The 14,582-nt window shown below is 38.0% G+C and overlaps 1 protein-coding gene across 5 annotated transcripts in view; it reads right to left on the reverse strand.

The window, feature by feature from the left end:
• Positions 1-14,582, reverse strand: part of LOC106667202 (homeobox protein homothorax) — a 209,818-nt gene that overhangs the window by 177,852 nt on the left and 17,384 nt on the right. For all 5 annotated transcript variants that reach the window (XM_024225262.1, XM_024225261.1, XM_024225263.1 and 2 more), the window contains one exon: positions 14,219-14,430. In XM_024225262.1, the coding sequence (XP_024081030.1) occupies positions 14,219-14,430 (212 nt within the window). The remainder of the gene's footprint in view (positions 1-14,218; positions 14,431-14,582) is intronic.

The following is a 14,582-nucleotide window of genomic DNA, read 5'->3' on the forward strand; positions in this document are numbered from 1 at the left end:
AGAAGGCCTCAAACATCGAAGATATTGCCGGTCACTAAATATATGTTATTGAACCAGAATGATAAGAAACGTCCAAATTACTGGTTCATTTCTTATAGAAACAATTATCTAATACACAGTTATGTAATATGCGTAGGTGCGATGTTATATAATAAATTAAATAGGCGATTTTAAAATCAGCGAAGCCGATATCTTCTCGCACCGAGAGGCGTAAACCGATAAGAGGACAACATTATTAGAAAACAAATCAAATACAAAAATTGACTTTGATTTTCCCCCTGATCGCTAGATACACTTTAAAAAAGCGCGAAATATTAAAAGAAATTAAACTAATTATTTAATAATAGGCTTGTGGGCTCGTTCAGCCACCGCGTTCCCGACAAGCAAGTATTTACCAACATGGTCGGTCGCTATAGCTACCCACAAACCACTAATTACACACTTACTTACAGGATGCTGTGTGAGAAGAAGAACGTTTTTCTTATTCACTTTTGACTCGTTTATGCGGTCTTAATTTGAGGTCAAGATATAACTACCAATAAATTTAGTATTGACAAAATAAACGGTCCTACATTTAATCGATAATTTATATTAACCTTTTAACCCGCAAGTGTAATACGTCGAAGAAATATTAGTACACTTTTAAGAGAGTTTTCTACAGTTTAACTTTTGTTTCGTGGTATTCCAACTATGCGGCCATACATCGGGATGCCGGTGTTTTTGAAAAAAAAACACTTGTAAGTATGTCGCGTTCGAAGCACACCGCTAGATTCGAACCCAGGACCTTTACCTTAACAGTGATAAGCGCCGTGACGCGCGGCAAGACGAACATTGGCAATTTGTCAAAAGGTTAGCGGGAAATCACGTGAGTTTAGATGACCGCCAAATAAATCAGTGTTGCCAACACATGAGCAGAAACAGCAGGAACAATACTGTGCCCCCCCCCCAGATAAAATCAATCGACTAAATCTACTTTATTAACAGGCTTTTACATTATCGTTTGGAAATAGATTTCGTTATATTCTCGAAGATCAAGTTTTACGTTTACCTATTAAAACGTTAGAATGTTCTCGAATAAAATTATTACGGATTTCATACCATCGTTATATGCCAGGATCGCTTGTTCGAAAGCGCTAACCTCGCCTAACCATGGAGAGTAGAGAGTTAATGAAGGGTGAGCTTTTTTTAAAACACGTAGAGTTGTACAAACACAAAACCGGAGGGGGGGGGTCGAAGCTAGACGTATTTTCGAACCGAAGATTAGGTTACTGTACCCAAATAGCAATAAATCAAGACGCCCTGACATTGGGGTTTCAACTTTACGCATCTGTTCTTCCCCCCGTCCCACTGGTTCACCAATCCCATCCGTCGGCCACCATAAAAACACCAAACGGGACGAGAACGTTTCCCCGGCTTCCGAACGCCGAGGAGGCCTCCTGTGAATTATTGGTTTTTAATTAAATTGACAAGTCTCGCACAATGTTGCAGCCCTGTGAAATTAAAGCCGACCTTAAAAATTGTGAACGCCTCGTAACGAAAGGGAGTTAGTTTCACCGGCTCCTGACTGTTCACTAATCGTCCGGTCATTAAACCATCATAAAATGGTTGTTTCGTTTTGGTCCGGTGCTGCGTTCAAATGAAAAGGTTCCCGCGGCTGGAACAATACCCGACCCAGGTGTAACGCAGCCCTTTAACGACCCTGTATCTTCCTCAAAAACAATCTATTTAATGAGTCATTCCGAAGCACCGTAAAACCGAGGGTACGAACACAATTTAACTTATAGACAAAAATAACGGACACATAACTACAATACCGGACCCCGCCCCTAAATTCTGCCATCTTGAAAATAATTCATAGTTTTATAGTATAAAGATATTTTATTTGATTTATTTTTATTTACAGTATATTAAACTACCTACAATTTGGTAACAAATAACAGTTGGCAGTACACATATGGTACATCTCATACCAAGGTGGTCCCTACTTAACTGAGGTTGTTTCATTATCACTGGTCTGAAAAGAACTGTCATCTGTCGGAATGAGAGTTTTTACATTTGAAGATTCATGATGGTTCGGTGGTATGTACGAAATTTGGGATAATTAGAGAGGATAACATCTTGGACAAAAGAAATATTTTCTGTATGGGTAGTTTTGTTGGACACCTAGAAGCGAACACCCGAGATTTTTCTTAGGATTATGGATTTGGCTCTTTGGATACGAATGTTTGGCTGAACCCCATTCCTCCAATTCATATCGGGTTGTAAACTTGAGCTTATCGACGAATGTGAGGATTCCACGTCAGACAAAAGGAATGAGTTCGTTGCGGATAGTGAGGATAGTGACGTATTAAGGAGCTTTAACGATTTGTCTGAAAACTTTTGTTTGGAAGGAATTGATGTTCTGGACGTTGGGTGGCATCGCAGAACCCTTAAGCTCCACATCGTACGTCCAAAGTGGCGCAGTGAAGTCTTGTTGGTCAAGACATATTTCAGTGCAAGAAGTCTTTGTAGTTATCCAAGTCTTTAAAACCCGTAAGTCGATATCGGCTTACCAATGTTGTTATAAAACTGCTTTTTGTTTGAGAGAGGTACGTTAAAGTGTGAATCAAGAAGACGTGAAAGAACTCTGCAACGTTTCATAACTTCTTGTCGTTCAAATAGTGAAAATTCCACGCCACACGTTTGTCAATGTTTTGTATTTATATGGACATAAATGACTATTAATGATATTAAAAATACAAATGCAAGAAATTAAAGTATTTATTTTTATTTTATCTATCAGAAGGACTGAATGTCCGATGTTATCAATGTTGTCAAAAAAGGATTTATGTTTTTCCTTTCCAAATTTATTAGCACAAGGTTCTCTAAAAAACAAATTGAGGGTGAATGACATTCTGAGTCGGAAAGACGCAAACGTGCTTTTCTATCCGAAACTTAACTTCACTTATCGTTTGATGTATCGGTCCGTCTTCCAAAAAAAAGTTTAATAAAACCGAAAAATGGGACACAGCTGGTTTTATCTGGGTAACAAGAGAAAGACGGCCGTTAGTACTACAGGCAGTATCTTATAAGGAATAACGGTGTAATTGGAATATAGATTTATACAACGAGCTTTGAAGGACGAATCTCCTTATTTGGTATCGGCTAAAAAGAATATAACAATAAAATTTTCTATTACACTCGTAATTAAAAGAGATTAACTGAACTGTCAAGCTATTACATTCAGGTGCATAAATACTATTCCTAAAAAAATGATATAAATCTTCAAGATTTCTACCACTAAAAAGTTTTTTTACTTATCCGCCTCAAGGGACGATCTCCCCTTTTTTTAAAGCATTTACCCGAGGCGGAATGGACAACTATAATGTATTCCATTGGGAAATACATGTAGAAAGATATTTTTATTTTGGGCATGAGTATGGATCATCGGAGAACAGGTGTTTCAAAATATTTTAACTTAGGACTTAGTTCTCCCCCTTTCTTTGAGTATGTTATATTCCTGGCCCTTTTCCGCCTCAGCAGCAAAATAGGACATCCCTTACTGTTTCTAACACGGTGGTTTGAAAAGTATGAATAAAACAATTTTTTTTCCAACGATGGCAATTTAAGCAGTAATCATGTAGGAAACACTATTAAAAGTTAAACAAAGTCTAGACGAATTGGATAAAGTTGGGACGACATTACGAACAAATTCAGTACTGATATATCCTTATATCCTGATATACGCAACGTTGCCTTAGGGAAACATTAAATTTAGCACATTTGCTAAAGCTTAGCTAATCCCTTGAGTTTATTGTTTCTTTGAGCACTTGTATTGGCAACAATGATTTTTTTGGTGCTAATTTAAAATCTTCCTCTTGGACTCTTTTATCTCCAACATGGCTTCTCACCCTGTCATGCCAGATATAAAAATTTTCATATCCACTTTATAATTTAACTCTTGCTTTTCCAAAGTTGCTTCAGAGCAATGTCAACTTATGGATTCTGTATGAGGTTATTAGGAAATCCCGTAAATTTAGGTTGGGCGTAGTGTTGTCCATGCTCTCCTGCCCGTGTATTGGCAACCCTGATTTTTTGGCGCCAATCTAAGCTCGGAATTTCTCGCTAACCTTTCAACAAAATTGCTAATGTTCGTCTTGTTCTAAGGCAACATTAGGCTATAAAGGGTTAAAGGCAAATGAAGTATGGGCTGTGGTCACAAGTTAATATAGTAGTTCACCCTTCGAGATCAATCATCGCCGGCAAAAAGTTTTAACGAGTAAAAAGTTAGGAGACATAAAAAGGGACCCCAGGAGGATCCTGAAAATCGGTAACTTTCTAACGTAATTTGAATAAAAGTTGCACAGAAGGGTTTTTTTATCATTTGGTGAAGTTAAGCGAAACGCAACTGGCGGAAAAAGGAAACAGGAAGAGTTTGTACGTTGTAGAGTCGAGTTGTTATAGTTTAGCATAGGAAATAGACACGTTAGAAAGACATTCATTCACCGGCGAGTTCGTTATCGCTATAAATAAAACGCGAGTAGCCATATGGCTTTATGAGGTGGGAAGATGTGAAAAGAATTATGAGCCGGAGGAGACGGTAATCGATCGGTTGTTAAGTGACAGTTTTTCATTCTGCCGCGGCGGTTATTATTCAAAGGGCGGAGATGTAATCGTCGGGGAATAACGTGTGGATTTGACGAAGAGAGAGATCGTTAGGCCGGATAATGGCTTAGAAAATGTAGGAGAGACCTTGTATAAAAAAGAAAAAACGGGGGGGGGGGAAGAATTTCTAAAACCGTAGATATACATATTTCAAAAAGAGCTAGGAAGCAATTGACGTAAAATTTTCCAGATAGGAAGAGATTTCGGAGGGAGAAGAGTGAGTCTGTGTAATTGAAACCCCTCTTTTATGTGTGTTCCTATCTCGAGTTATGAATACAAATAGATCTAAAGAGAAACTCTAAGCTACCTTGGGGGAGAGTTTCTCACCGCAGATATTATTACCGAAAATCCTTTTGCCCTCCTCCTTTAAGCGCGATTATTGCTTTTTAAAAATTAATTGAAATCCAAACCGAGAAGTGACGCATGGAAAGAACAATTCTCGAAATTAAACGGCAAATTTGAAGACGGCCATAAGACATGAGTCAAAAGATAAATTACAATTGGTCAGACGGCTGCAATAAATGAAGGGCTCTCTATATCTGCGTCTAGTTAAAATTTGGCAAGGGGTGGAATTTTTTTAAACGTTTAAAAATAATATAATTAAGAACCGTTACAGCAGATTCTCAAGTGTGGATCCCGAACGGAAGCTCGTGTAAAATTGGGGTGAATAATTCTATGCCCTTTGAAACAGGGGGACGCAAAATCCTCTGAAGATTCCCTCGAAAAGCCGGACAAAAGAATAACAAATGAATTACATTACTCAAACGGCAAACTATCGATTTCGTTAAAGAAGAGTCTATGAATTATTTACGAGGAGGAATTTTTATTTTTTATTTACAGTATATTTATTATAGCTACCTTTAATTAGGTATCAAGTAACAATGAGTGTTCGAAACAAATAAATAAACAAGAGTGGAGAGACTACCCACTGGCAGCATTCCCATGAGTCCGAAGGGTGTCTATTTGATCGAGGTTAGTTTCACTATCACTGGAAAGGAGAGCTCTCTACCATCGTCTTTTTAATCAGTGATGAGGGTTCCAAGGCATTCATTGGGATGAGTTTTTAAATTTGAGGATGTCTGGTGATTGGGATTACATCTTGGACAAAAAGAGTATTTAGGTCTAGATGGGGGGCGTCGGTGGCCGCAACGGTTAAGGCGTTGACACGGCGCTCATCACTGTAAGGTAAAGGTACCGGGTTCGAATCCAGCGGCCCTGCATTCGAACCCGACATACTTACAAATGGGCTTTTTTTCAAAAACACCGGCACTCCGAGGATTGATATAACCTCTGCTGTTGCGAACCCTCGTAAAATAAATATAAAATAAATAAATAAAAAATAAATAGGTCTACATGGGTAGTTTCGTTAGACACATAAAAGGGAGCATCAAGGATTTTTCTGAGCATTATGAAGGATGCGGAGGTTATTGGAATGTTCGGCTGAACCTCAAACTACAATCCGTAAATGTTCATTTCGCCTTGACGTATTATAAAGCAGTGATTTGTTCGAGAGGGTAAGTTAGAGCGTTTGTCAAGAATTCGTGAAAGTGCTCTGTAGCGTTTCAGAACTTCTTGTCGTTTCAATCGTGTGAGGAGTCACGTCAGAAGTTTGTCACTATACAATTCGTAGATAACGTACCTTGTCCGCAGTTGTAAGAGGTACTTGATTAACGTAAACTAGGTTATATGAGTGGATTTTTTTGGATTAGACTTTAATCATTTTTTCACACCATGACTCTTGTAGTGTGAGGTGTTCCTGAAGGTTTCGAGTGGAAATTACTGGATCAGAGTTAACTGAAAGGATTGCTTTATCATCAGCAAAGGTTAGGGTAGTGGTTTGAAAATGGGATGGTAGGTCAGCTGTGTACACCTGGTATAGAACCAAGCAGAATCAAATCTTTTATAAGATGACCAGTATTTCAACCCATTTTATCTGTGATTTTTGAAGTGGCGTCTTCAACAAAATAAACCCAAGCTATAAACGTTCTGCGACGTGGAGGTTGATAAGCGACGCCCATTTTTATCTTGCTGCAAATCCGACGACCAAAAATGAAATAAAAAAGTACGTATCGTAATTGGATTGATCCCTTTCGGATGTGTCGGCGCCGCACGTGTCAAATGCCCAAACGACACGATAAACCTAGCGGAAAAAGTGCTTTTGAAGAAATTTGACCCAAAAAACTGACAGGTTATGCAAATCGGTTTATTTGAAGTGCAATTGAGTTTAGAAAACCACCACCCCTCCTCTCATCACACAAAGGAACCCCTTTCAAAACACGACCGCTTTACGATACGACTAGAAAAGCACAGCAGGCTTCTAATTGATAAACAGACTCAACAGCCTAGCAGTAATCCTCCACCGGAGTCGTCCTGCCAATCACTAGAGTGTATTTACAACGCTACAATGAAAAGCAAGTGGATCACACAAGCAATAAAGCAATTTTTGATACGTATTTTTTTTCGAATGTCCCTTTGGAAGGTCTCTCTCTGTTTCTTTCTTCCTACTTCTGGGCCTAGTTTCATAATTAAAGAATTAATTTTTTAAAGCAATTTCATAATTGAATGAAACTGGCAATCGAGGAATTGAATAAGATGCATTTCAGTCAAAACCCACGCAGGTGTCCCGTTTGTAAAAAAGCGTTGCTCAGGGTGCCACATCTGATCGAAGAGGTGCAATCACTGCCTTGGTCCCTTAAGACCCCTCTTCACTATGACCCAAAAAATGTACATGTTCACAGTTGGGCCACTGTGTTGAGGGGGGATAGCCTATAGTGGCCCATATTGGCGAAGGTTGGAAACGTTGTTGGGGAACAAGGGCTTAGGGAGAGATCTCACAATACACATCAAAGGAACCCAATATGCGCAGTATATAGGTGTCGTATCCACACACCGAGCCAACATCGTCCAATGTTTGTTGTTTCCAATCAGGTTTCCGTCAATAGCATGTAAATAGAAATTATACACCAAACACAAAGCTGCAGCAGCACTCGACCTCGACCTCCATCACGGCACAGGAAAAATAAGGAATATCTTAGGCCAGTGAGGACATGCTGGCTCAACTTGGGCCTAGGGTTGTATTGGCCCAGTGTGTGAACCCAAGACCATGGCCAGAGCATGCCAGCTTGATGGCAATGCGTTGACCTGCCGTGGCCCATAGTGCAGAGAGGCCATCACAGGGAGCGAGTAGTCATGAGCCCTGACGTAAAGATGGTACTCGGGCGGGCGGGTCGAACGTTGGATTACCTGTTTCCTTACTTATATATAATGTATATACTGTGTGTATGTGTATATGTAAATAAGTAAATTATTGTGGATGCGTAACCAAAATTGAGTAAAATTCTCGTCTTGTCTTCTCATAGTAGAATATTAAAGTATGTGCATTTTTTTAAACTATTTTTTAATGGTTTGTTTTTGTTTTTTTTTTGTTTTTTTTTTTTACGATGGTTCACAACAGCAGAGGTTATATCAACCCTCGGGGTGACGGTGTTTTTGAAAAAAGCCCATTTATAAGTATGTCGGGTTGGAATGCAGGGCCGCTGGATTCGAACCCAGGAACTTCACCTTACAGTGAGGAGCGCGGTGTCAACACTTAAATCGTTGCGTCCATCGACGCCCCCACTAATTTTTAAGAAAAATTAATTTTCTTCATTTATTGTTTTAAATGCACCATTTTGATAGCTTAATGAATGATATTATATAAATAATAAAATAATTTGCAGCTAACATTTTTTTAATGATTATGTTAACATTTATAATAAGAAATACGTTAAATGTTAAACATGACGTATAGTAAAAGGGCTCCTTACGAAATGTCCAGCACTGCTTGGCTATATTTAGGAAAGGAATATGGAAATGATTATTAAACAAGATGGCTAATGGATTGATGATAGTCTGATAATAGGAGGTTGTTATCCAATATTCATGTCATCCAATATTAGATATTAAGGGAGTAATTTGAAATGACATCCTCCTCCTTCTCCAACTCCTCCCCCTTTAACCCCCAAAACGGATCTCCAGGATCTACAAGGCCTCCTAAATGAGGAAACACTTAGAGAGTCTTAGTTTGAATCCCTTTAACACGATAGTTCTCGAACGTGTTTCACCGATTTGACAGGTCCTTCTGTACAATAAACAAAAGCTGTTTTGTCAAAAGGAATCCGTTATCTCTTCAAAAAATTGAACGGATTCTTCAAGATTCACAGATGCGTGAGATAAAAAGGAGATTCGTTATTCCCGTTGTGAACAATCGAAGGGCTACAGTTAAAAGTTTTTTACCCGCATTTGAAAGGGGGCGATAAAAGTTGAAATTTACCACATACAGGGTTTTTACCCCCGCCAGTTCTACAAGTTACCTCCCCTCCCCCCCGGTGTAAAACTAACTACGTGTAGTAAAAACCTTCTGGACTAGGTCGTACTCGATCCTGGTTTTGTTTGACTTGGACCGGCCATAAACAAGGATCCAAGGTCCATCCATCATCGCTGTCGGAAGGTCGAAGCAAACCAGTAAAGGATGACGGCTTTAAATAAATTTAGGGCCGGACGTAAGGCCAACAACCCGCACGGATCAATTGTGAGAGCAGTGATAATGATAAAAGTTTCTTCAAAATGCAAACGACAAATCATCGGCTATGCAACTTGGCAAAATCCCTTTTTGCATTATGCAACTTGCATGAATAAAACGAAAACTGTTTGAAAGTGGCCGTACAAATCGGCACATAAATTAAAATATGTTACTTAGCTAATCGAACTATTACGATTGGCAGGAGCATTTAATTAAATGTACAAATTACATCGGCCATAATGAATTTAACATCAGAGAGGAAAACTCGTCTAAATTAGCATGAAACCTTCTCTGATGAATTAATGAATTCAACCTATTTTTTAGATCTATATTAAAATAAAACGCCCCATTAAAGATAGAAGATGTTTGAAATTCTGGAATTTATTAATTTTATTATTATCTTAAACGATATTCTAATCGGTTATTTATGTAGATGAAGTAGTGTATTTAAATAATGTATCCGAGAGAGGGACAGGAATGAGATTGAAACTAATTATAGATGGATATGTAAACCACAGCGTTCATTAATAAAACCTGTACATTCCGGATGGTCTCTCTCATAGCAGGCCATAAAATTTAAAATAATTTACATACCAATTATAAAATGGGATGGAGGAGACAAATCGTCCGGCCTGCAGCCTCCGATCTTCCGCGGCGCCGATCCCACTAGTAAAAGCAGGTCCTGCGGAACAATGAAACTCGCCGGGGGTTGGTTGGGCGTGTTCTAACATCATTGGGATAATTCGACTACAAAAGAGGCTTAGACGTTTCAACTTGTCAGTCACCTCCATTAACGATAGCCCAAGCTGTCGGGGTTCGAGATGCGTTAACTGTGTCAAAAATAACACAGGGAATAGGCATTTTACAACCTCAAAACCTCGACAATGCCAATTAATTGTAAAAAAGGTCTAAGGATGTTTAGAAGTTGAATGGTTTCATTCGATCTGTGGAATTTCGGTAACTTGTGTGAGATTTCTTCTTCAGGTCTGCTGTGTGATGAACCTGCAGTTAGGTCGTTTCGAATATTAGGACAGTCCTTTTGTCTTTAACCTTTCACGAACCAACGACAAATCCAATAGAGATAGTGAAAGTATATCGAAAAGCGTTCGCGAACCAAAACAGCGAGGATGGGTAGACTAAAATAATAAAAAACGAAGAAATTACCACAATATAGTTAGGGAATCACAAATTTAACAAAGGACTAACATTTATATTAAATATAAATAAATTAATACATCTGAAATTAAGTTTGAGGTCTGGGGTGAAGCAGCCATACTTTTAATACATTTTTTTGTAAACGTTTTCAGTCTGCGTTGTTGTTTTTCTTGAACTAAACGAAAACTAAACCAACTAAACGCAATTCCTTCCAACCAACGTCCTTCTTCCAGTTCCTCACTGAAGATGGCGTAATGCCGAAACGCGTTTAAGTAGTTCAACAAACGAGAGTGAAGGCGGGCGCAATTAATTGAATAAAACACGTGTTTAAAGTTGGCATACTTATAAAAATACTTAATTAGCAATGGAATAGGGATGTTACCCTTTCTATCCATCTTTCAGCAATTATTTGAAATTTCCATTTGGATTACGAAAAATAACGACAAAAACTATCATCATTTATTTCAAATCCTCTTAATTTAAAAAAAACATGCTAATTGGATTACGAAAAATCGTTGTCAGTTGTCGTGAAATCAGGGTTATAAGCAGGTTGAGGTAGGAAGCCGACTCGATCTATTACTGTGAATTTTGGTATTTGGCTTTCGAAAATTGACACATACGAACATGAGTTCCTCACTGAAGATGGCACAAAGCCGAAACGCGTATGAGTAGTTAGGCAAACCCGCGAATAAAGGCGTACCCAATTAGGGACCCAATGGTGGTTCAGCTTGAATTTGGTTATTTAGTTAAAGAAAAAGAGCGCAAACTGAAAACCTGTACTTTTCATTTTTCTGATCATTGTGGCTCGTTGTTAGATTTTGTCAAACGTGTAGTTGGACCATCTGTCCAATTCGTTCAAGACGCTTAGAATTGTTATTTGAAAAGCCTCTATATACCCGACTGATTGAAATCGAAAAATCAACCAAAAATGGTCAAAAGCTATTAATAGTTTAATATGAAAGAAAATCATATCAGGTGTAACATGTAAATAAACATTAATGGATTCGTTTGGCGCCCAACGTAAAAATCTGTACCCTCGTACTGGAAAACTAAAAAAAAAATTCGATCTTAATGTTCTTCGGTAAAAATTCAATTTTTTTAAGAACATTGCTTAATTATGCTCAAATTTCATAAAGTTCGCGCGTGAGAATGAACGTATTTATGAGCGTGAATGTGTAGTGATTGGGCCGATGGCGGAATACTGAGTACCCCATCGACTCTCAAGTTAGTACAGGTGTAAAAGGTGAGGTGATCGAGTATTCCACCATCCTAACCGGGTGAATGAGATTGTGAATGGTGAAGGGTGACCTTACACAAATCCAAATCCAAATCATCAAATGCAATTTAGTTGTTCTAGTAAATAAGTTTATAGGCGTTTTGGATTTACAAGTAGACGGTAGAATTATCAAATGTTGACATAACTTTTCAGAATGTCTAAAGTTCATCTCCACTCAATTATACAGTCTGTCAGGCAACAAAGATTGGCGTATGAGTTACCTTATTGGGCAAAAAATCACCTGATCCAATTTTGACCCCGAGGTTGGAAGATGCAAGATCCAACTACTGACATGAAATCCTAAAATTCTCATACGATTCCGCCCGAACGGAACTTACCGTAACAACAGAAAAGTTCAAAAATCATGAAGTGCTGGAAATTCCAGGATGGGATAGCGAAAAAACGGAGTGCGTGATAAATACTCCCCAAAGAAGATAAGAAAACAAAAGGGGCATATAAATAAATTGTTAAGTGTAGTTTTCGAGAGATTAACCTAATCGTTTAGAAGTCAATGACTGGGGTTGGTCGTTAAGCCCTGAAAAGAGAGGGGGTTTAGTTAGTGGTTCTCTCCTCTCATCTGTTATCTATCTCAAAGTCACTGAATCGGAATCCAGTCACAGAACACAACCCGACAGGTATGACTGACAGCCGTGAAACTAACAACATATTTCTCTATCTTGTTATTCGATTTTTTTTCTTCTCCTTTTATTTTCTTCTAGCCCGCATCTACATATTATTACCCGCCTACCATGCTACAAGAAAAAATTACTTTCCCAACAGATATAATGTTATTGTGGTTTTTTTTTGGGGGGGGGGGGCGCGCGAAATTAAATCGTTTTAATGACTGGACAATAATCACGACGAATAATAATATAAAGAATATAATTTTTACATGTTAATAACATCAACTAAGAAACAGACGTAACTCACTGAAGACGAACAAATCTATCGAACTTCTGAACACGATATTTTCTCAAGTGTACAAGTCACCAGCACAAGATAATATAAACAATATATTTAATGACATGATAGAATAAATTAATATACATAAAAAACAGTATAGGCCTGAAGATAAAAGTGGCTATTATATTACAGTTTAAAATCAGATTTACGGCGACGGTGTAAAAATAAGCAAGAAAGATAGGAAAACGAAATCTAGATGTTCGTTTTCTTGCTGATTAATTAATTACTATCTATTTATAAACTTGGATTTTAAAAAATTTATAAAATAAAAAAGGACAAACATTAATAAGAATACTTGGTACACGGATGCATCTAGAAAGCAGGAAGGTAAGGGGGTAGGAGTATTCAGTCCGGGAACCAAATTCCCAGAATCTATGGGAAAATACAAAAGCATCTTCCCTGCTAAAGTCAATGCAACCCAGTTCAATCTGCACAAAGGGTACAAAAACAAGAATATTTCATGTCAGATAGCTATCGAAGTATCACCCTCTGCTGGGGCTCAGGACATGTAGAGGACAATGAGAAAACGGACGCACTATACTGCTGATAGGTCCTGAGCTCTTCTGTGACATAGGGATTCACAATAAACAATCCAAGAACGTTCTAGCAAATTTTGGAAGGAAAGAAATAACAGAATGCACCAAAGGGAGCAGGAGAAACTTCGAATCTGACCGGATTCTTAACAGAACACTGCAGACTAAATGGGTATCTGAAGATTGGTATAACCCAGCCTGGCACGTGTAGATTCTGCGAATAAGCCAGGGACACCAAGACACCTCACATGTGGTGGTACACTTGGCCTGCAGGAGAAAGTGCTTTGGGTTGTACAATGTGATTGTATAAGAAATTCAACCACTGAAACCGGGCCTACTAATCAAGTTCCTTGACAAACTAGGATTCACCGGTGTGCTATGAGGATACAATAGCTCTCAAAGCACACACCGAATATTATATCTTACATAGGTATAATTTAATATTAACCATTCTATCTTCGTTATATCGTAAATTGAAAGTACAAAATATTGGTTTTTCGTGGTTTTGTCTTCTTTCGAGTAATTTTTATAAACCTTTTTGTTGTAAAAGTTGGATAGCTTGGAAACAAAATTGACTAAAATAAAACTGAAATTACATTCATTATATAATAATTACATTTAAACATGAAAATAAGTCTGAAATTTGGAGATAAATTCTGCTTACAAACAAAGTAGAGCTGTAGATGACCGGCTTTAAAAAGCACTTTATTATTATTATTTTAATGTATCAAATTCGATACTCTGATAAACATTAAACATAGATCAGTATTATAGGATTGATGATTTAAAACGGACAACCAGAGTAAATATAGCCCATTAACTAATAGACAATACTATTAAATCCTCAATATCTGAACAAATAAATTTGCCTTTTATTTAATTTTAAAAGCATTAAGTCACTTGTTGAGTAGACGCAAAGAGACTCAGTCTCTTTAAATCTTGTTAAAGATTAACATAAAATAAAACTAGGAATGACCATTTTATTCCGTCAATGGCCACAGTTGTGCCATAAACTTGAAAATTAATTGGATCGCCCATTGGTTTAAGGGGTTTGGAAAAGTAAATAATAAAAAATTTGGTACTTACCCGTATATGGAGTCTTTATCCCTCTTGTGGACATCGGGAACGGGTCCCATAACGTGGTTGGTGACGGGTGAAACATGGTTACCTCCGGTTGGGTAGTGCATGTTGTGGTTTAGATGTGGCTGAATACCCTGTAGGGGTCTGTGGCCGACATGTGGGTCGTACATAGCACCAGGAGTCGGCGGCTCCATATAGGGATGGATACCCTCTTCGTACTGAAACAAAACCTGCTGTCATGTACCACCGCTCAAGTCACTCCATCCTACTCTCTTCCAACCAAATCACACTCACAAAATATACAAAACCCAATTGCACTTAAAACGCGTTGGAGTAAATTTCCCTCCTTTCCTGTTATTCTTTATCATTT

Source organism: Cimex lectularius, unplaced genomic scaffold (assembly GCF_000648675.2).
Source record: "Cimex lectularius strain Harlan isolate CLEC.00 unplaced genomic scaffold, Clec_2.1 scaffold27, whole genome shotgun sequence".
NCBI lineage: Eukaryota > Metazoa > Arthropoda > Insecta > Hemiptera > Cimicidae > Cimex > Cimex lectularius.